The 24,058-nt window shown below is 41.0% G+C and overlaps 1 protein-coding gene across 1 annotated transcript in view; it reads left to right on the top strand.

Moving 5' to 3' along the window:
* Positions 1 to 13,815, top strand: part of grin2db (glutamate receptor, ionotropic, N-methyl D-aspartate 2D, b) — a gene marked incomplete at both ends in the record, with an annotated part of 39,845 nt that extends 26,030 nt beyond the window's left edge. The window contains 7 exons of the mRNA XM_079470534.1: positions 580 to 733; positions 2,368 to 2,493; positions 3,003 to 3,232; positions 4,326 to 4,486; positions 5,266 to 5,453; positions 9,807 to 10,048; positions 10,636 to 13,815. Coding sequence (XP_079326660.1) covers positions 580 to 733; positions 2,368 to 2,493; positions 3,003 to 3,232; positions 4,326 to 4,486; positions 5,266 to 5,453; positions 9,807 to 10,048; positions 10,636 to 13,815 — 4,281 coding nt within the window. The remainder of the gene's footprint in view (positions 1 to 579; positions 734 to 2,367; positions 2,494 to 3,002; positions 3,233 to 4,325; positions 4,487 to 5,265; positions 5,454 to 9,806; positions 10,049 to 10,635) is intronic.
* Positions 13,816 to 24,058: the final 10,243 nt, after the last annotated feature.

Here is a 24,058-nt window from a genome sequence, read left to right as displayed (position 1 = left end):
GAGAAAGGACCTCAACTGGAAAGTTAAGATGTTAATGTTGTCCCACCTCTTTGTATTCTTGGACATGCTTCCCTCTGTATGGTGTATACTGTTTAGAGATGGATAACCTGCCTCCTGTAGCTTCTGTGTGTGCAGGCATCTTAGCACACTATCTGCCCTACCAATTTATGGATACTGGAATGCGGCCAGTATGTGAAATGAATATTAATTAGATGTGGAGGGTGGAAGAGGTTCTCCGAATTTGCAGATAGACCACCTGTTACATGCTGCATATGGTCCCTGCGTTGAGGCGAAATGCTGATTCCATGCTGTGGACTCATCTCAGTTGATGGCTCCGCTGTGAGTGGTCTGATGTACGTAATCAAATGACTCGGATGCAGTAAGTTGTGTTTATTGTGTTTAGAGGAACTACACTAAAAATTATTTCTATTAGAGTCGATACCTAGCGGTGGAGCTTTGGTTCTCCTGTGCACAAGGACTTTATTTTCCCCATCCTGTTCCAGTTTTCCCATGCTGTTCCAGTCTCACCTGTGTATAATTTCAGTGAGATAAGTACCTCCATTTTGTCCTGTTTATTAGGTTGTGTACAAGCGGGCGGACATGGCAATCGGCTCTCTCACCATCAACGAGGAGAGGTCGGAGGTGGTGGACTTCTCCGTGCCCTTCGTGGAGACGGGCATCAGCGTCATGGTCTCTCGTAGTAACGGCACTGTCTCTCCCTCTGCCTTCCTCGGTGAGTTTGCGCCCCGTCAGAGTCGTAATGCTTCACATTTGACTTTAATCGGTCTCTGCTACATGTGATTTTGATGTATGACTTTTCAGGAATTGGTGCGTATCATTTCAGAGCTCATCAATCAGACTTACAGTTCCCTTTCAAAACAAACTATTCATCACACTTCAGTGAGAAGCACTAAGTCAACATTTTTTCATCACAATTTTGACTTGATTTTATTTTAAACTATTAGAGTTTTCAGGAGGATCTGAAAAGAGGGAAAGGCATAAATCTACAAGTATGAAAAGATTGTGTTTCCCCAGTCATGGATACAGTCATATGGAGAAGAAAAACTAGTTTAAATCTACTAAACCTAAACTACACTTTGTTTTAAAACATGTATGTGACAACTTAGAATATTCACTACTTTTCAAAAGTTTAGTATCACTTAATCATCACATAATTATATTTTTTCTAGATTGTAGGATAAAAAAAGAATAATAATCTAAGTGGGTCAAATCATTTTAGTGTGTTAAAAATGCAGAATTTATCAGCCAGTTTCTTCAGGTCTCACCCTTAGATGCTTTTAACCCAGTATTGAAGTACTTCCCATCTATGCACATGTGCTCTCTTTTTCTCATAATTTAGTCCAAATCATCCATTTCAAAAACTTTTTCACTAAACAAAATGTTTTCTAATGAGAGACATAGTTTCCACAATTATATTTTTGTCTACAAAAATAGTTTCAAATACATAAGCAAATGCCTTAAGGAAAATTATATTAAAGATCATAAAATACATGCATATCATGTGATGCAGAACTTTCGAACGGTAGCGTGTACATATTTAATAAAAGTATTTTTATAATGTGTTGTTATTTGTAGAGTACTTTTATGAATAAGGAATTTAATATAATTGTATGTTGGATTGTACAGTACACTCATTCAGGTGACTGCTAAAACAAACGGCTGACATCAGCTTCTGCTTCTGTAGCTCCTCACTGCAGACCGCGACATCCAGGGAGCAAGGTTGTATCCAGTACCAGTCTACTAACATTGCATTGTGATTGGTTGAGACTGGATCCAGTCTCTTTCCAATGCGTTTTGATTGGTCGACAGATTTGTGTAGCAGCTTTACCACAGCACACTCGATTGCGTACTCTATGCTCTACCATTTCTGCATTCTGAGTCGCAACTAAAGTTATTTCCTATGACGCAAAACAAACTTGCTGAAGACAAACTTTGTTTATGAACATATTTTGTTAGGTTTGGGTAAACAAATATTTAACTGTGATCATTACTTACAGGCGTACACTAAATGATGACATTGATAAGAGCAAACGTTGGCGACCAGTTTACAACTTATTCTCCAAATTGCGCTTAAGTACTGTATATAAAGTGTGAGGAGTTGGATCTTAATCCAATCTCGCCCCTGGATCTTGGGTTCTGCAGTGAGGACCATCTCTTCTGCTTGGTCTTAAAGGGACATTTATAAGAGCATGGATATGTGTCCCTTCTAGTTGTAATATTGTTGTTGCGTTTTTGGCATGTACTGTATGTGATCTGTGTTATCTCTGGTCCGTGTTGAGCACAAATGAAGCAGAATTTTGAAGCAGTGATATCTGTGTCCTCTTCTCTCTCTGTGTCTTCTCTCAGAGCCTTACAGCCCTGCTGTGTGGGTGATGATGTTTGTTATGTGCCTGACTGTTGTGGCAGTGACCGTTTTCATCTTCGAGTTCTTCAGTCCTGTAGGGTACAACCGCAGCCTTCAGAGCGGCAAGAGTGAGTTTGGCGTTCTCTAACTTTATCCACGTAACCTTTTAATAAGGCCAAATTTAAGTAGACTCCAGTGTTGCATAAACAAGATAAATGCGCACAGTTGTTTTGTCTGTGACTTTATTAAGGAGTGCTAATGGCAGCGCTCACCTCTGCTCTTTATTGGGCCGGATGTAGGTTTGAGTTTTGTGGTGCAGGCAGTTTCTCCCAAACTCATGTATAATAAAAGACTGCAGACTTCGCTCCTGTGCTCTGTATTCCTCTCCCTCCATTGTTTGTTCTCCTCTGGCACAGACACTTCTCTCTCACTTCATCATCCGCTCAGGGCTATAGGAATCCAGTTATTCACACTTTTGAGAACCTTAAGGTTTTCTTCCTTTCTCCAATCACCTGTTTAACAATGAAATCCTCTTATCAATTAAATCCTTTTAACGTTACTTTTCTCTTATGATTACTTAAGTCAATTGTTTCATGTTTTGTTTCTTTTTCTGTTTCAACTACTTTCTCTCTATCAGAGGCCGGAGGTTCTAAGTTCACAATAGGGAAGTCAATCTGGCTTCTTTGGGCTCTGGTTTTTAATAACTCTGTTCCAGTAGAGAACCCCAAAGGAACCACTAGTAAGATCATGGTTCTTGTCTGGGCTTTCTTTGCTGTCATCTTCCTGGCTAGCTACACTGCCAACCTGGCTGCCTTCATGATCCAAGAGGAATACATTGACACTGTGTCTGGCCTCAGCGATAAAAAGGTAAGGCCATAGGAGTTTTTATTAGGGCTTGTGGATGGACACAAGCACCCTTTAAAACATTCTGTATGTTGTTTCGACTTGGATTTTGAAATCAATACGCTTCATGACCACTGAGACTAAAGTGATATTGAAAAACTTCAGATTGGCAGCAGTTTCAATTGGTAACTGAGTGGATCGAGTAGGGTGATACAATATTTCTCTCACTGTTTGTCTTTTTAATGTATGATGCTGTCCTATAAGTGGCAATGGCACTAATTTAACTAAAGTTCACATTTCATACAATTTTAAATGACACCTATTCATGTTTTTTGCCAATGTACAGTAGGCCTATACAGGTTTTTATGCAGTTATGTGACATTAGTACCTCCTTTGTTCTTTACATGACAAGCAGCATATCAGTAACACGAGAGCTTATCAAAGCTGACAAGAGCAATAAGGAAAAGGTATACTCAATCTTCCGGCAGCAGCCAGAGGTTATGGTATTGATGTGTCTCGTCTTCTGTCTGCCTTTGGATGCGTTTGTCTGCAGTGCTCAGCACTCATCTACAGTGCATTTTTGTGCTGTTTAATATTTTGTCGTTTTTAGAGTGGAAACATTCCCTTGACCTTGACTCATACGTTTTGACCTTGAGAAAACATTGCACTTCTGTACACCAAAATAGAATTTATTTGGGTCCCATTGTGTTTTGTGTCATTTTTAGAAAAAACGTGCTACAACAAATCTCCGTAATTAAAGCAAATTTACTTGAGGTGTCTTTTGTTTGTTCTTTGATCCTCATGTTCATTTTGTAGTCCTTTTAAAATGTAAATAGTTTCCCCTTCTGTTTTGCCCTTGTTTTCTTTTGTTAGAAGCAGAAGGAACACAATGTGCATCTCATCGTCGCTGCTCTGTATAGTGTTCACAGTTTATGATGTATTATAATTAGTTTTGACAGCTGCGGTAGCTTTAGACCTGTTTCTGAAACACATTCACTTTCATATATGACTTGTCATTCTGGTTGTTTTTTCCTCCTGCTCTATTGTTTGCTCACTAATTACTATTTCTCAAGAAACAAGTGCAGCATTGATTTCAGTCTGTCTCTCCTCCTCTCAGTTTCAGCACCCCACGGAGCAGTACCCCCCTCTGAAATTTGGAACGGTCCCTAACGGGAGCACAGAGAAAAACATCCGCAGTAACTATCCAGACATGCACCAGTACATGATCAAATACAACCAGAAGAGTGTGGAGGACGCAATCTCTCACCTTAAGACTGGGTCTGTTCTGAGTTTCTTATTTTTATCTCCTTCTCTGATGTTCTTTATTATTTATCCAAGCAGCTGTGTTGTTTTGAAAAGTTTGTAGTTTTTGTGTATTTAAAGCATTTATTCTTTATTTCTTGTTATATATATATATATATATATATATATACAGTATCTCACAGAAGTGACTATACCCCTCATATTTAATAGTTTGCTAAAGACAAGCTAATTGGGCCCAATTTGGACATTTTAACTTAGGGGTGTAGCGGTTTAGACATTAATGGCTGTGTGTTGAGTTACAATAATTTTAAATCTGTTCAAGTAAACAATAGAAGAGTACCAGATATTAGAAATATTTTTGTGATTTAACAATGAGTTATAATTTCAGTTTTTACATTAGGGGTGTTTGTTGTTTATAAGAGAACGACAGAGAGAGAGAGAGTACACTTATAGTCAAGCTATTTAATTTAATACGATTATCGAGCATTGATTTAAAAAATACAAAAAAACTAAACTTATTTTTACTACAATTTTTCAGGTTTTATTTTTTGTTTCTGTTGTAGCACACAATTGCAGTTTCAGTTTAATTTTCTGTAAATTTATTATGAGCTGTTAATCCACACCGTGGCTTTCCCGAGCCTGTCATTTCCTTATCCTCGTCCAATTTTAGCAAAAGTGCTAATATAATGCCGCAACGCTACGACTTCTCTCTCCGCTCTCTGTCTGTCACCTCACCCACCTCTCATGCTCTCTCTGTTCTGACTCCGGCTCTCTCTGTGATCTTTTTTCCGCAGCAAGCTGGATGCCTTAATCTATGATGCGGCCGTGTTGAACTACATGGCTCGTAAAGATGAAGGCTGTAAAGTAATGACCATCGGCTCGGGAAAGGTGTTCGCCACAACGGGCTACGGCATTGCCCTGATCAAGAACTCCCGCTGGAAACGCCCACTGGACCTGGCCTTACTGCAGCTTGTGGGCGACGGTGAGGGCCCAAAGATTTTGTGCCGTCAGTGAGGGGGCTAAATTTAAGGGATTGTATTTAAATGCGTTTTGCCTGAGATTAAAGCCTTTGAGAGATTAAAGTTCTTTGTATGCATATTTAACAAGATTTCATTCATTAGCCTGTACTGCAATGACCCATTTTCCATCCCCCTTTGCGTAATCCATTTCTCTTGATATGATGCAATATGTATCTATGTTGTATGGCAGGTGATATTGTCTTTGTACTCCGGCTTCTCTCAGGCTGTTTACTGATTTAAAGGAGATTATAGCAGTTCATCGATGCATTAAAGAAATGAGCATGTATCAAGGACTTAGTCTTGGAAATGACAGAAATGCTGCGTTTAAGAGTGACATTGTGTGCGCTTGAGATTCTGGGGATGAATTTACAAATCTTCCCACAATGCACTAAATCCGTAATAACGGCTCATTGTTGATTGCACCTAGAATGCAGGTGGTAAATGGAAAAAAATAGTTTGTGTACATTTTCTGTTATTCATGTCAGCAGTTATTCAACAAATAATGATAAGCAGTATATATCCGATTACAGTCGCAATTAAATCTTATTAAATTCCCCTTTTGTTGCGTGTGTGGTTGTGAAAAGGCATAAGTGTTTTTGAAAGATCGTGTATTCTCGCAATCTGTAGAGGATAAACTGTTGTGGATTTTCAGTGTCCATGTGAAAGCATCTGATTCAGATGTACTTGTCCAAGTACTAATTCTTTAATTGTCATTTATACACCCTCCCTTCTGCCTTCTTCAAACACACACACACACACATAAACACATTATCTATCTCACACTGTTTCGTTTCAACTGGATGGTTTGTTTGATTGCTGCTTAAATCCTCTTTGGCTTTTTTTAGTGTGTCAGAGAGAGAGAGAGAGAGAGAGAGAGAGAGAGAGTATGGAAAAATGTGTGTGTATGCCAGGTTCCCACAGTGAAATGGTCACAGTGGTGCCAGGTTCCATTAGCTTACACCACTGTTTAACAGCCCAAAAGCTTTACATGGGAAATGAATGGTGACTTTTCTATTTGTCTGGTTGGTGTTTTTTGTGGGGTGGATATTATTTATTTCTGAAAATGCAAATGTGTTGAATTAAGTCGCATTTGTAAAAAATATTGTTATTAAAAATAACAGTCATACTCAAGTCATACTACACAAGGCTTACTTTTACTTGGACGGTAACAAATTATGTGCAAACGATGTAGCTTGAGCTGGAATAGTTTTTGTGTGTTTATGAGGAGTCTTATATGAAGTCTTATGAACACAGTAAATTCTTGCTGTCTCCAAATAATTTTAGAGAATTAAAGTATGTTTTGCACCTTTATAGGTTAAATTGTCATGCACAAAAATGTTTGAGACCATTTCAAATTTTTATTTAATCCGCATTTCTAGATGTATTGTGGTCATTCCAGGCCAGTGTCAGTGTCTGTTGAATTTCAACAAAATAAACCTCAGCAACAGCAATGTGAAAGTGTTCCTGAACACATGTACAATTATTACTGTCACTTAAAAGTGAATATGAACTTGTTTTCTTTGCAGTATTTGAGGCCTGAAGTTTTCATTTTCTGCAAGTAAATACAAATAGAAACAATATTTGTATTTAAAATGTAGAAATATAAAATTAGAAATATTGTTAGTAGTTCACAAAATGAAACAAAAATTATAATTTTACCTAAACAAATACCAAAATACCAAATTACAAATAAGTAAAATCAGACTGAAAATAATTTTGAAATGGTCTCTTAATTTTTTCTGTGGCTTTTTATGTGCTGTAAAACACACTTCCCAGACTAGGAACATTTATATTCATTGACATTAGAACGATGGCACAAACTAATTTTGGTTTGCCATTGTTGTGCAATAAATCAAATCCCAGTTGAACACAGTAAATTATTAGTGAATGATACCCAGTGGCAAAAGGTTTGCTTCTTGATGCTGTTGTTAATTTTCGGATTCTAAAGTTGCAAAGGTAGCTCTTCTGTATAAGTTTATTCATTGAGGGCCCATAAGTCAATTTTACACACAACTTCAATAACGCTATTCTTAATTGATTAAACTGTGCCAGTTCAATCCAAGGAATTAGCTGTGAAGCCCGGGCGTGTGGGAAGTCCCTACGGACGTATCGAATCGTTTGATGTCGTTTTTGTCGTACTAACCTCCAATGGTAAGGGAGTTGCAGTGATTACAAATTGTACTTTTCGAGTTCTTCACGCCTTCATAAACCACAGGCAGCCACTTGCCCATCTGCAACCTTTTCATGTCTTTAAAACACTGCAGGTTACCTCATTGGTCAGCGGCACGAGAAAGCGGCACTTTTTTCCTGCTAAAAGCCCTATGTTATTTTATCTCAGGGCCAACAGCCTTCTTTTGCAGTGAATTTCTCGAATAGGTGTTATTTAACCTAACAATTCCAACAACTCATTACAGCCCCTCGCCGTTTCCTATGTGTTTATAAAGGTGTTTACCTTTAAGGCTGATCCAGGAGCGGTGTTTGCTTTGGTGTGATAGCCGTTCAGGTCAGTCCTGGATCAGAGGGGGCTTCACGGGGTACGGCGCCGGAAGTCACGCAGATGGCACCAACTGGCTGTCTGCCTGAGTTTAAAGACCTTGCAAAAGCATTAGCTGTAAAAATGTGCCCACTTAACCATGCCAGCCCACTGTCCCATTGCCAAACAGAAGCTGTTATGGCAAGAGCAGAGGTGTGAAAGCATGTGTACGTGTCGGTGGGTTAGAATGTGTTATGTGGGAGAGAATTTACATGTGTTTATGTATGTTAGTGTGGGTGTTTATTTGTGAATTTACATTAAGTGCAATTGCAAATGCAAGAATGTGTAATTGTTTCTGTGTGTGTGTTTGTGTATCCTCACAATTTGGCTGTGGTCATGCTTTTTCCAGAACCACATGCAGGAGTCGAGTATGGACAGTGTAAGAGCGAGGCAGCGTTCGGTTCCCAGCTGTTATCTGTTAAGGTCCCACGTGGCATTCAGCGCCTCCATTCTGCGTCCTGCTCTGCTGCTTCGTCTTTTGTGAAATGTTTTATGTGACGTGTTAGGGGCTTCTCATCTACATTGTGAATAATGCCTGCAGGTTACGTCTGGCGGGACAGTTTGTTTTGATTGCGTAAGAGACATACGCCATCATTCAGCCTCTGCAAGATCAGTGCAACTGTCATTCACGGTGTGATGTCTGATGATGCGCTTATATTATGCTGTATGTTGTATTATGTTGCATATGCAGAGATTAAATGCAAAATGGGCTTGTCGTGAATCACTCTGCATGGGTTTTGCGTTGACCTGTGTTGAGATAACCCGTGCTGCTACGCTGTTGGCCAGTCTCAAGTATGAAGCAGTAAAGCTGCAGTACATACCTCAGGTTGGTCTGAGGTAATTGACAAGCTCGTTTTTCTGTAGATGGAAGGCGCGATTCTGCTTTTCTCCTGAGTTTGCAGCTTGCCTGACCATCTTCCGGCACAATTAAATGATTATGATCTCACCCTTTCACCACTCTCTTCCTCTCTGTCCTCTTGTTTTTCCACCCTTCGCCTATCACTCCTTTGCTGCTTCTATCTTATTTCATTTTCTCTCTTTCATGTTACATCTTTCACCTTACACACACACTCACGCACGCAGACAAACAATATACACAACAGCCTATTTCTTACCCTCATTTCTCTCTCAACATCTGGGTTCATTCCACTTTTTTTTACCTTAACTGCTCTTTGAATTGAAAAGGTTCTTCTGCCATTTGCTATAATGAAAAAGTCACTCTCCTCTTTCTCATCAGCCTCTTACTTATTACTCCACATCCTCTCTTTTCCCATGACACAATTCAGCTTTGAAAAGACAAAGAACTCTCATACCTTCTTCTCATTTACTCTTGGTGCAAAAGTGACTGGGTAGATCATTATCCAGGACATCGCATTTGCTAGCCTACAGGTCTCTCCCTCTCCTTAGCTTGTGATCGCTAATGATGAATGCACTACCTTGCTTTCTCTTTCCCTGACCTCTCACATATAATATATTAAATCTAATACTCAAAGATAAAAAATAGCAGCTGACAAAATTGCCAGTGTGCCAGTGAATAACACACTACTTTTTGAATCTCCAAAAACACATATACTATATACATCTATAAGTTATCCATAGGTAATCCAAACTCCAGGGGTTACATTTTGAACATGTATTGATGAGAAAACTATGTGCAGTGTAAAATACACTACCATGTTGTAATCAGGCATCTTTAATGACACATCTGTGTCATGTATAGTTGTCTTTTCACTAAATAAATGATCAATTGAGTAATGTGTAATGTTTTTTCCTCTCCCTTTAGATGAGATTGAGATGCTAGAGCGTCTCTGGCTCTCAGGGATCTGTCATAATGATAAAATTGAAGTGATGAGCTCCAAACTAGACATAGACAATATGGCGGGAGTGTTCTACATGCTGCTAGTGGCCATGGGTCTTAGTCTGCTGGTCTTTGCCTGGGAGCACCTGGTGTACTGGAGGCTCCGGCACTGCATGAGCAAAATGGGCCAGTCCGGCAAACTGGACTTTCTACTTGCCTTCAGCAGGGTGAGAGAACAGCGTGAAGTTTGTGAGAGAAAGATATAATATTAATCAGAATGTTAAAGGTAAAAGTGATTTTGCGTGGAATTAGAAGGATGCTAATGAGGATTGTGTTTATATTATTACAGGTGATGTGAGATTAATGGGATAGTTCACCCAAAAATGGAAATCATGTCATCATTTACTTACCCTCCTGTCATTAATAACCTGCATGACTTTCATTCTGCAGAACACAAAGGAAGATATTTTGTAGAATGTTGGTCACTTAACAGCAACAGTAGCCATTCACTTCTATTTTATGGACACAAAACCCAAGCATCAATGGGTACTGCCGCTGTTCGGTTCCAAAGATTTTTCAAAATATCTTCTTTTGTGTTCTGCAAGAGAAAGAGAGTCATACAGGTTTGAAATGACAAGAGGGTGAGTAAATGAGGACAGAATTTCCATTTTGAATGAACTATCACTTTATGGAAATCATGAGATTCACCATTATCAAAATGGGACTATTTTATGAACAAATGCCTGTTTATCAGAATATATTATTATTGTTCTCTAATACTCTATATATTTCTTTTCTGTTTTCATACACTTAGGGAATGTATAGCTGTTGCAGTTTTGAGGATGAAACCGCACAATGTGGGGCCAAAGTTACAGTTCCTACCCACCATCACGCTGCCATGGTTCCTGCTTCTTCCTCCTCACATGTGGTCACATCAGCTGTATCCAATCAAGCCATTGCGATGGTGCAGCAGCAGCAACAACCACAGCAGCCTCAGCCTCCTCAGTCTTACAAAACACCTCTTCCTGGATCCCCTCCCACAATCATTCATTCTGGAGCGACATTGGGTCCCTCAAATACTCAACTCATTGGAGCTCCATTGCCATGCACTACTTTCTTACCCCGGCCGGATCGCAGGCTGGCCGTTGTGGACCGATGGAGACTACCCAAAACCACAAGTGCCACTGCCCCCATGGGTGTGAGAGGAGGCATTTCAGAAACGGGGCCATTACCTCAAAAGGTGGCACCTACCTGGGCAAGTGCTGGAGGTGCAGGAAGTGGTCTAGATGGATATAAGCGCTACTATGGACCTATTGATCCTGAAGGACTTGGGCCATGTGTGGACCAACAGACAGGTTCTCAAACTCCAAAAACAGTCCCCAGAGCTCAACAACAACCCCCACCAGCCGGTGTGGCTTTCTACCAGGAGAAGGCCATGGACCATGGCATGGGGAAGAAGGTGGGAGTAGGTACTGGTGGAGGGGGTCAGGGTAGAGGGGTTAAACCTCTGGGGACTCCCAGGCTGCCCCCTAAAAGCCAGGCCCCAGCCCCACTCACGCCTAACCCCCCACTGCAGCACCCCTCTCCTCCTCTTCCCTCATCGTTCTGGAGGAAACGGCGGCCAAAAAAGCCAAAAGATCCCAGTGGTCCGTTGTACGAAAACATCCTGCCGCTGGGTCGGAGAGGTGGAGGTAGGGAAGCCAGTCGAAGACCGAGACCCTCACCTCCGCTCCCCATCCCAGTGCCAGTCACCATCTCTCCAACCTACACTCCCCCATCCCCCACTCCATCACTCCCCTACACCTCCACGTCATCCTCCACATCCACCACGAGCTCCTCAACAACATCATCAGCCACATCCTCACGGTCCACTTCTCCATCATCCACATCTTCAGATTCATCTCGCAGCACCCGAGACAGAGAGGCAGAGGAGGAGGAGGACGAGGAGGACTTGGATGAGTTGACTGAGGAGTCCAGTCTTCTGCAGGGCCACAACAGATCTAGGGATCGAGAGCGATCCATTCTCTCTCCCAGGTCTCTTTCTCACGGCCCTCCTCCTCCTATACCCCCACGCAAACCATGGGGCACTTTTGGAGACAGGGAACAAAAGAAGGACAGAGAGAGAGAGAGGGGCGGCAGCCAGCTAGCACAGCTCCAGGAGTGGTGGGCCGGATGGGCGGAAAGAGAGAGGGACAGGGAAAGAAGTAGTGGAACCCAAGGAGACACAGAGAAAAAAAGAGAGAAGAAACGTAGGAAAGAGAGAGAAAAGGAGAAAAAGAAAAAGAGGAAGAAAAGCAAAAAGAGGAAAAAGCGGGAGGAGCGTGAAAGGGAGAGAGAAAGGGAGAGAAAACGTCGCAAGGTTAAAAAGAAGAAAAAGAAGGCGATGAAAACTAAAAAGAAGGTGTCCTCCGCAAAGCGGTCAGAGCCAGAGGAGGGAGATGTTGAGGCTGAACGGGAAGGTGAGGGAGATGGGGATAGAGAGGGAGATTATACTTTTTCCAATCAGTATCGCGGTGGATTTGTCAATAAAGGCTCCCTCTCAGCTTGGGAGGGAGAGAGGGAACGGGAAAGGAGAGAAGGAGTCGAGGATGAGGGGGATGAAAGAGGGGAGGAGAGCGGTGGAGGTAGAGGTAGAGAGAAAAGACCCAAAAGCTCCCATTCACAACATCGGCCGTCCAGCAAACGTTATCCCAACCTCAACAAACTCCCCTCATCTGTAAAATTCTGGGTCAGTGGAGGAGAAGCTGGGGGCACAGAAGCTTCTGGGCCCTCCCCTCCCTCCTCTTTACAAACCTTCCTCTCCTCGTCTAAAAGGAGGAGGAGCAGTGGGGTAGAGAGAGAGGCAGCAGGGAGAATGGGAGAGCGAAGGCCGCTGCTCCTCCATTATGAAAGGGGACGAGTAAACACCAGAGAAGGCCTGTCCTTCCATGAGTGGGACTCTGAGGATGAGGAGGACGAGAGAGAGAGGGAACAAGAGAGGGAAAGAATAGAGGAGAGACTGCGACAGGCAGGTGGTAGAGGTGCGGTTTCAGAGTCTGAGCGGGACAGAATACGTGCAGAGGAAAGTTATTCAGACGAAGGTTCTTCAGGAGAGTTTGGCCGTTTTGAGAGATACTGGGAAGGAAATGGAATGGGTGGGGCTAGTGGAATAGGGGGTGGGGGCTGGTTTTTTGGGACGTACCCCGCTCGTGAAAAAGGTGGAAGTGTCAACAGTCGTGATGACTACATTCTGGGACGGGCTGAGGGGTGTGGTGTAGCAGGTGATTTCTGGGGTTCAGGTCCAGGGATTGGATGGGGATCTGGAGGAGGCAGTGGGGGGCTGGGGGCGCCGTGGCCACCTCCTCCTAATTCACTCCCGCCCCCACGCCGCTACTGGTCAGTTGATAAACTACAAATGAAGGGTGAAAAGCGTGGCCGCAGTGGGACAAAGAGCAAAGGTCACAGGTCTCGAGACAGAATGCAGGACACAGCATCATATGCACGTGCACAGTATAGACAAGGTAGAAGAAATGTACCCCGTAAACACAGCAGTTCTCATTCCCACAGTCAGGAGGATCTGCTTCCTCACTGCCATAGCTTCAGCGGAGGCTCTCGGCCCAAACCACCTCGCAAACCTGACCAATCCAAATCTGGAAGCCAGTCCAACCTGAGCTCCCAGAAAGCCCAACTCTCAGAACACATATCCCAGCCGTCACCCTCCTCACCCCAACCGCTCCTTCCCTCATTACAGATACCTTCTGCTCCGAATTCCTTATCCATGCCTATTCCTCCACCTCCATCATCTGCATCTATATCCCCTCCACCTGTGCTCTCCCCCGGGGCTGCATCAGGCTCTTCCCAGGCAGCCACAGCCAGCGCTAAGCTCCAGTATCAGAGACTTCGGTCTGTGCCCCAGCCGCGGCAATTCTATTCCCCCCACTTGCCACTCAAAGCCAAGAGCCTGTGCTCACGCCGTGGTTCTGCCCATTTCTCCAGCCTCGAGAGTGAAGTATGACACGGGGCTTCTCTGCTGCGTGTGTATGTGAGCTCTACTGTGAAGCGCAGCTGGAGTGTGATGCACATACATGCGCCGCACCAAGACGAGGAAAACGTCTGCAATGGTGACCTGAGCAGTAAAGAAACAACAGTCGAGGCAGGGAACGGCTCGCCAAATCCTGCCACGGTCACCCCGGATACTCCAGCCGTGCTCCATCTTCGGTCTGAGCTGAGTATTATGATGTCCTCCGTGCTCCTCTCGTCCAATGAGAACAGCGGATAGGCTGGAATTTTCTGTGAGTAATGGTGTCATGTTTACACATACACTCCCACAAACAAGGAAAAGACATTTCTGGCGTTGTCCACATACATCGTGAGATTACGGGCATCGAATTCTGCTGTGGCTCAAACTGGCTGTTCAGTTTATTTACAGATGACTTGGAATTAATCTGTAGTCTGATCTGAATGCAGTCTCAGAGAGGCTCAGATGAGCAGCATCAACTCACTGACTAAAAGTGTCTCCATGGCAACCTGATGCCCATAGATACAAAAATCCCCTTTTATGTTTCTATCTCTTTTTAGGCACTTGGCAACAGTGATGTAACACCATATGTACTGGTTTGGGTTCCTCTTTTAGGGCCATGCTGGAAAATTGAAGTTTGACCTCAAAGTAAATATGACTGTGATAAACTGTGTCACCTTGCCTGTATTTCTGCAGCAAGCTTCAGAATCAACATTTCAGCCGAGCTTCTGTTGTCCTATCAGAACTTTAATGCCATGGTGTCACTTTGACAGCAAACAGAGATGGCATTATATTCTAAAGAGAGACTCTTCAAAAGAAAAACAATAAGAACACAAACAAAACAAAATGTAGCAATTTTCCCTTATTATTGTTTTCCTTACTTCAGGTTTTCTTTATTTTATGCTATTTATTGCTCTCACTGTGGTTGTATTTGAACAAAAGGGTAATCTAGCTGTGTCTGATGTTAAATAGTGGGATTATAGATGTAATGACAATTTTTACAGAGTTATTTTTTGATGACAGACTTCTCAAATGATCGCAACTAGATCCACGGTACTGCCCAGCGTGACCGTCCTATCTTTGCATAAAAGCAATACTTGTCTTTCATCAAACGATGATGGGTTGCAATATTTATGATTGGCACTAGATGGCTACATAATTTAAAAAAATGTATTTTAATGATTATGAATGGTGGGCCCATGCGTGGATCGTGCTTGGTTTGTTTCTTACTCATTACATATTCAATCTCGAGCAGACAGCTGCATCTGAGTAAGGTAAGGCTGTCATTGTCATTGACTGCCGTTATCAAGTCAGGACTACTTCCAGTGCATAGTTGCATGTAAAAAAGCACAAGCTGCTGGCTCTCGTCAGTGCAAGCGATATCATATGATTGTGAGGAGTCGAGGACAAACACAATAATACGTTTTTAGCTGACAGCCTCAGCCAGCCTGAAGCGTTCGACTTTATTAGTTTGTTGCAAGACAATTGATGTCAATCATCTTGTAAAGAGATTTTTAAATACCTATTTGACGTCAGGCACCGCTTATTTGCCCATGTTGTAATTGAATGTAGCTTTTAAATGATTTAGCAAAAAGTAGACATGCGGTAGATTTTGTAGCATTCTGGATGCAGTTACTCGTCACAGGACAATTTTAATCTGGGGGGGGGGGTGCAGAGAAATTGTACATGTCGTCACAGATGAACATATTCTACCGCCCTTTATTTGACTTGACACGTGGGAATAAGTGATGTTTGTCTCCCGTTCACGTATCGTTCCTTTTACACGGCCACCTGGGGAAGGTTCTTTCATTTGCAATGAATTTTAGGGCTTCTTCTCATTTTAAAACCCCACATTTCGCCCCACATGAGTTGAGAACAAACAAGCTCAGGTATTGAATTGCGTGTTGTGTAAAGCGAATTGCACACAGCCGCTTAATCCCCTCGCTCAGCGTTTCCTGCAATGCCGGGAATACGGGCGTGTCAGCGGAATATCCATTGGAAGCACGGCGGGGGCCAGGGAGATGGATGTGGAATGATTGAATTCATATAGTGTGCCACAAGTACACTTGATATGTCATTGACACTTACTGAGTCTGAAGGCGCTAACACAGGATTCTGTGACTGCATGTACAGAACGGACTTCAAATTCCCATGTAGCGTTTTTTCTTAAGAACAAAAAGAAATATTATATCTATATACTATGTTTTTGAGAATGTATCATGTTATACTGTGAATTGACTTAGATATTTTATTGCCCATTGTATTGAGTTTTAATTGCCATCATATACTTTATCTATACATAATATATATGTACAAACAAATATATACATATATATACAAACAGGTATATATATATAATGAGTTACGTTTGATATACTTGGAGGAAGTGGAAGTAGAAATAGTTTTAAATGTTTTAGCTTTGTAGCAATTCTAGACTCTGGAGACATTTTTGAATTTTGATTCCTCCTATATGACTGTGAAAACATTAGTGCCTGTGAAGAAAAACAAGTTTAATATCTGTTTTCATCTACTCATTCATCCTTCCGTCCATACTTTCATTAGTTGATCACTATTTAATTTTTTTTTACCAATACTAATACTACCTAAATACATATTTTGCCCATGTTGTACAGTATTGTTTCTTCATCGCGGCATCTGTCCTTTTGACCTTTCATCCGTTTGTCATAATCTGTAGTTATTCTTTTCAGAGTTTGTCACCACGGCACCATTGATTTCAACAACGTACCTCTGAGATTTTTTAGATTTTTTTTAATCTCTCTGTTTCCCCTCTGTATGTTCTCTCAGTTAGCAAAAAACAAAACAAGACAAAAAAACAACAGAGACCAGTAGCTACTGTGTTCCTGCTTCTATCAATTGATTATTGAACATGATGATCAATTAAAGTTATTATGTAATTGAGAAATTACTGAAATGTGACTGAAGAGTTGTACCTGATGACCATGACACTGCGAGTCTGGGCTGTACTGTACACAACTCATTGTTACGATGATAAATAATTTAGGGGCCATTCACACTGAAAGCGTTCTTGTATCCACCAAATTCTTGCCATGGCTAGAAGAATGTCTTTAAGCATTTTGCATCTTTGTTGTTTTCTTTTGTGTCATAAATGCTGCATTTTTACGATTTTAGAGTTCAGTTTTATATACGCATATTAGACGCCTCCATCTAGCTATATTAAAATAACATTTGAGTTCTCTGTGAACACCCACTGATATAATCTTACTTTGGATTTGAGGGTACAGTTTACAGGCAGTAGAGATGTCGTTCCCATTGTCAAACAAACACTCACCAAAGGCTTCACTCCTTCCTGTTTTGACTGTATCACACAACCTTATAGCATAATGTGAACACTGTGAAATAGACACAGTACGGCGTTGGATGTTGTTGGTAAAATTGTCAGTGGTGGTCAATGTTTGGCTGGGAAATTAAAATGGCATATATTGTGTTAAGGGCTGGTCAGCTGCTGCTTTAAGTTCTTGTTTGTATATTTGTCAATACATGAGAGAAAAGCAATTGATACAACCACAACATTGAGGTTTATATCCTGTCTGTGCTCCATTTTTTTTTCAAAAATATCAGCGATATAATAACAGCATATCAGAAACTATGTTTTTTTCTGATATACAAAAAAGATTCCATTCTGTCATATTTCCAAATCCAATGGCTCCTCAGCTCACCAAAAGGGGCATTAAGGGATGGCAAAGTGCATTGTTTGCCTGAATCGTGCACTCTACAAATGCTGGGTTATTTTAATCTCAGCATTTGATCAAAATAGGACAAATCCAACAGTTGGGTTAGATTAACCCTGAACAAATTTATATTTGCAACCCAGCACAGTTTAATGTATAAGCCAACGGTTTGGTTCTTGCCTTTTTTACCCAACACTGAGTTGAAAAAAATCACAGCATTTTTCTGAGTGTGAATTCTGAGTATTTGAACATCCTGCTTATTTGTCATCCAGTTTTGCAAACTGTTTAGCACTCGATGTCAGTTTATCTTTTGGAATATTCAATGCTTATCTAACACACACATACTGCAGGGCTGGGCATTTATGCTATAGCACCAAACCTGCAGGTGTTCTCTCTCTCTATCTCCCTCTCTCTCTTTATCTTTCTATTGCTCTCCGCATCTTTCTCTTAAGAGCTTAGACTCAGAGTGACTCCAGGTAGCTGTAGGGACAATGATGTGAGGCATTACTTGACGGACAGCTCTCCTCACTTGATCACAGCTGAGGAAAGATCAGTGTGCGCGTGTGCATGTCTGTTTGTGTGAAAGCAGTTCAGCTCCTGTGAAAGGCCACTATTTACTTAGCCTACATTTATTCCTTAAACTGCTGCTGAAGACCATCAATGATGTATAGGTAGTCTGTCGTTTTAGTGTTGCTGCTGGATAAGCATGTACACTTATTATTCTGTTCCTACTGATTTCACTCTTACTTTTGAGTCCTCCATCACATTCCATAACCATATGGTCGCATCTCATCATTCGGAATGCAAGAGAAAAAGAAAAGAAAGAGAAATGCGTTTATTTTTGAACAAACTCTGTGTTGTTTATTTTTTAATATTGCTTGGACATTTTTTTTATTTCTCACACTGCTGAAAATGTTTTTATTTGTGTCATTGTGTTATCGCCACTGTAAGCAACGGCAATGCAAGTGTGTATGTGTGTGTTACATACACATACATACATAGTTGAGAATATGTATGACCTTTGTACTGTACAGTCCAGACGGGATGCTTCCACCAATCAAGAGTTTGCTTTGTTATGACATCACGTCCTGGAAAAGGGTTTGATGGGGTCAGTGCTAAGAATTGCTTCATAAAGAACTCTTTTCTTTAAAAATCGTATCGCCTGCTGGCCTTTGCTTATTTATGCTCATTACTGCATTAGTCTGTCAACATGAGAATTCTTGTCTGCTGGGGGAAGTAAATTATCTTGCACCTTGGTTCAAACTTATGCCCGCTTTTTGTTGGCATCTCTCTTCACCTCCTCCTCTCGCTCTTTTTTTTTTTGATCGGAGCGTAGCTTTGATCTTTGAAGACTAGATCTGACCTTATATAAGATACCATCTCTGTACAAGAATGCGTGGCCCATTTTTCCTCACAGAAACCGTGATCTTGCTCTTGTAAGTTGATCTGACATCCCCAAACATCCACGTAGACACAAAACATCAAGAGTGTTTCCACTGATCATGAGTTATTAATGTCTTTCAATGTTCATACTTATTAGTGTCTTTTATTGAGGAAAACGGTCTTAACAATAGATCGATTGTCAAGCGGACCAGGACAGAACTCAACATGTACTTTTATTTTGTATAGAGGAAATACAAGCACATAAACAAATAATGACGTCTGAGCTTTGATGTTGGATCTTTATTCTCCTTGTGCCCACTTACTCTGGAAGCTGTGTGTGCATGCCGTGTTTTATGCATATGCAGTGTGCGCAAGATAGTCACAGCGTTGTATATCTGTTGTTATCGGAGTGCTTTTAGCCTCGTCTCGGGAGTGTTTCGAGTATCTGTAGATTATCCATCTCTGTGGTGCACTGATGTCGGTGCATCGATCAACACTGAGCCGCGTTATTTCACTCCAAAGCCAAGGGAGTATGAAGAGCTGTGCTGCATCGCAGCAGAAAGCCAGTCTTTGCTTATCCTTTTACTATAGCATCAATGCTCACATTAGCACTTCACTTTTGTATGAGGGAGACGAGAGAGAAATAAAGAAAGTGCCGGTAGCAGAAAGATAGGCTGCATTTAAAGCTCACCTTAAACACACATGCACATTTCACATCCTGCACATGATAGAAGCTGCAATGTTCTCTCTTTCATCATTAGCCCTGTGTGCCGCAGGCTGCACCAGCGCAGAGACTTGATCTCTCAATAAAAAAAGCAAAGGAAAGGAATAACGGAGAGCACCTTGGCGTCTCTTCATCAACAAAGCAAATCATGTTATAACTTTTTCTTCATCTTCAATTTCCCTCTGCTAGGGTCGAGCGATGAATTTCCCTGAATTCACATGCCACGGTTCTAATCTCTCACCATTATTGACATCAGCATTAATATCAATTTGTCTCGCAGGACTTCTTTGTCTCGCTGCTTCTCTTATTGATAAAACCATCATGTGGGAATGCTGCACATGCCGCAGAGGCGATTCAAGTTAATGTTTTTCCCGTAGTTTAGAATTTTTAAAAGCCATTTATTTCTCTTCCATAAGCTCCCAACTATGATGCCCTACAAAGGCAAGGTGCAGTAACTACACATTTGGTCAAAATTAAGATAAGGCTTGAAATGGGCTTTGTAACATCCGTTCTGTCTTTCGACCAGTCTCATTTTGTCCTGTTTAAGAGAAACAAAAGTGTCAAAATTGCATTAACTGGCATTGCATTAACTTGCTGGTTTGAAAACTTTGACGGCATTTTTCTCAGTTACAGTGTTTGTGTAGTTACTGCACTTTGCCTTTGTAGGGCAGTATATACACATCAAAAGTAAATAAGAGAGGTCTGTGTTTTATTCAAATGGAGTCGTTGAGACGGACCAGCGTAAAACAGTTATGTGGGAAAGCAATGCAAACGGTTGGTGTCATCTGGTTTCCAAAAGCAATGTTTCTAAAATGTAATTTGTGTCTAATTTTATTTGAAAGTTGGAGAAGCAAGCCCAGACAGAGGCAAATTTGGATCTTTTCATTTTGCCGTAATAGATTCGCGTAATTGGTCGGACGGTGGTCTGGAAAACAGAGAGAGACACAGAAGGAGGTGGAGGAATTGTAAAGGCAGGGGGATTGTATAGATTATGAATTTCTCCTCTTCATTAGTGCAGCGTCAAGACTAATAAGGTGATGGCCTGTGGCCAGTATGAACTCTCTTTTTACAAGGGAGAGAGAAAGAGATGCACTTTGATATTAAAATCCTCTGTGTTTATTTTTACAGTCAAAACTCTTAAAGCCACAGATGTGGTACGGTCTCGCAGAAAGTAATTTAAATGAAAATACGGCGTAATTTGTTATGTGTTTTATGCTCTCTGACCACATAGCTGCCGGTTCAATGCCGTTTGGCTTTAAACAAATTAATCCTGGTTACTCGACAGAGAAATTAATTCCGATCCGTGTTTCTGTGATAGATGTGAAGTGCTAAATGTTACAATACATCAGAGGAGCGTGTGGTTTTCGTTCTATTAAAAGAGATAGATATTTACTCTCCTGACCTTCATTTATCTGTATTCTGGAGAGGTTCTGTATGCTGGAACTTGCTATATCCGAGTAGCGAATGAAGTAATGAAGCTAATTGGAGTAATGAGTTGGCCAGACAGTGTACTCAACTGGAATGACCGAATTTCAGCAGTGTCTGAATGTGAGTTCCTGACAAATCCACACTGGAGTTTAGATCAACCAGCCGGATATTAAGAAAGCTGTGGGTGTTGCAATGTGTGTTTTTGACTCCTAGGTGGGCGAGCATCTAACTGCCTGTTTGTTTGTCTGCCTTCGTTTGGTAAAAGTAAACAGGCTGGTGTGAATTTAAGTCTCAAATATAATAAAACATTTAGGGGGGGGGGGGTCGGGGAGGATATTTTATGTTATCAGTGCAAGGGTGGAAATAGTCGTGTACTGAAACTAGGGGTGTGTCAATATACCAGTATTGTCAATAACCGTGATATTAATAAGCATGTTTATCAATATTGTCTTAAATCTACTCATTGTCATAAATAATTCAGCAACCATTTGAACTAATGGCCAAAAAAAAGAATACTAAATACATTTTATGACATTGGAAAAAAGAATTAAAACAAAATTCCCGCACCTTGGGCAGCAGAAAAAAACTGTCAAAAAGCGTTTTTGGCAAGTAAAATAACTTTTTCACATTATTTTACACCGCATTTAATTTTTTTTAATTCTGTAAAGTATTACAGTTTTTTACAGTGTAATAGTATTATTTAAGTCTATTGTTATATTATATGATTATCGAGTAGTGAAAATCTGTTATCGTGACAGCCCAAAGTGAAAAAACGAATAAGCCATTCAGTGTTATATATAAAGAGAAAGAAATTATGCCTCAAAAGTGTACAAATTCTTTTGGAACTCTATGGAAAAAGCTATATGTGCCCAAATCAAATCAGGCTCTAGGACATTTTCTGCATATGAACATCACTGGATTCCTGAAAAGGCTGAAGGAAGTCTTGTAAAAAAGTTATTAATACCATCCTGCCGTTCCTAAGAATCATTTAGGCAGTCTCATCATCCCCATATCTGTCATTAATCACACAGGAGGAGTTACTGACTCGCTGATCATTTAATGAATGCACTGCTCTTTGTGAAACAGGGCGACATGCTTCAGGTTTTACACTGCTTTTGTGCCTGAAGCGAAAGTGTCTCTGTCATCAATGCTCTCTGGATTTAAACCTCAAACTTTATCTGCAACGCAAGAGAAGGAAATTAGTAGTGTAATGATTGAGCAAAAATGAGAGCCATGTTTGAATAAAATGATTCAGTAAACACTGGAAATATTGGCATATCAAATGTTTTGTTATCGTTGCCGAATGAAGAACGTACATTGGTTACGTATGGTAATCGTTTACTCCTAAACAGCAATACCCCTAAAAACTTCTCTTTTAATCTGTGTGTGTGTTGGGGCAACATCTTTATCAGAGTTTTTGTATCCATGTAACATACTAATTTCACGCTATTATTGCCCCGAAGAGGGCGTTAAGGTGTTTGAGTTGTGGATCCTCTCTCTGTCACTAACAAATCAGCCAGTGACTACTGCTTTTGTTCAGTTTTATCACAGTCCCTTTACCAACTAATCAGCAACAAAACCGCCTCTCGCTCTTGTTTTCTTTGAGAGGCTTGTGTCCCAGAGTACTGCGGGTGTGGTGGAATGCTTTATGGCGGTAATGTATTTCCAATCAGCATTGTCATACTTCATTTTTACGAGCAGGAGTGGGGCATTGTAAAGCAGGCAGAGATAGCACTGTGAAATATTCCTCCCTGTGTTCACAGCATGACCGCAGCTCTTGCAATTTCAAACTGCGCTCTCAAATGAAATCACCAAAAGCTCAAGCCACAAACTTCAGAATCTTTAGAGTAGCATAGAGACCTGCGGGTGCCGTCTTTTGTCTCAGGCTACTAATAATTGATTTGGTAGTGTCGTAACAATAACCAAGTACAGGCCATCAAAGTCCCAACAAAGCCTTAAAGGGATAGTTTAAAAAAATCTTTCAATATTTACTCACTCTCGGACTTTCTTCTGCAAAGAGACAACAAAAGACGACTTTTTAGAAGAAATTTGCTAACCGAACAATATTGACTTCCATTGTGGACACAAAACCACTGAGACATTACTAAGAATATCTTCTTTTGTGTTTCGCAGAAGAATCACACAGGTTTTGAATGACATGAGTATGAACAAATTATGACCACGAATCATACTGCACTAGTGTCGTGGAGACAGGTTGGTGTGTTAGAATAGTAAGGAAGTCAAGTTTATTTATATAGCACAGTTATCTCAGCAAGGCTGCCCAAAGTGCTGAACAGAGTCAAATGGTGAAGCATAAAACAATCAACATAAACAACAAAACAGATAAAATCCGAATTAGAATGCCTGGTAGTAAAGAGATGTTTTCAACATCGTTTTAAAAGTTGTAATAGAAGGTCCAAGGCAGATGTCCAGTGGCAGTTGTATGGTGATAATGTGATTCATTTTACATGATGTTGTTCTCTCTGAAAATGAGGTGAGAAAAAACATAATCTGTACGCTTATCCTAGCAAAGCCATGATTAAATATTTCCCAGTTAAAAAACGACAGGCTTGAAAAGGCTAAACATGATTCATGTCTAAGATTTGATTCACGCACACTTTTGTAACATGATGCTAAATCCTGTTGCCGTGACAGGCTACACCCACAAACATGCTGTTTACGTGTTTAGAGAAGAAAATGGTTTTGCCCTTTTTCCCATCACCCTTTCATTCTGCCCGCACAAATCATTTTTTTTCACTCGCTTTCCCTTTTATTCTTTATTTCTGCCGGCGTCTCATTACAGCACCGAAACCCACTCTGCTGCATTGCACCTTCTGTTATTAAGTATGTGAATTTCTCGAGCCCGTATGACAGCACAGATGACTGCAGATAAATGTGCAGACCCTTGACTTCAAACTGAACGTTAAGCCCCTCTCTGCTCTGCATTGTGATGCTGTTAAAGCATGACCAGAGACATGATGCTGGCATTGATTTA

Source organism: Barbatula barbatula (genome assembly GCF_947034865.1).
Source record: "Barbatula barbatula genome assembly, chromosome: 12".
Lineage (NCBI taxonomy): Eukaryota > Metazoa > Chordata > Actinopteri > Cypriniformes > Nemacheilidae > Barbatula > Barbatula barbatula.
The sequence above is the reverse complement of the archived record's forward strand: the minus strand, read 5'-3'. Positions and strand labels throughout refer to the sequence as shown.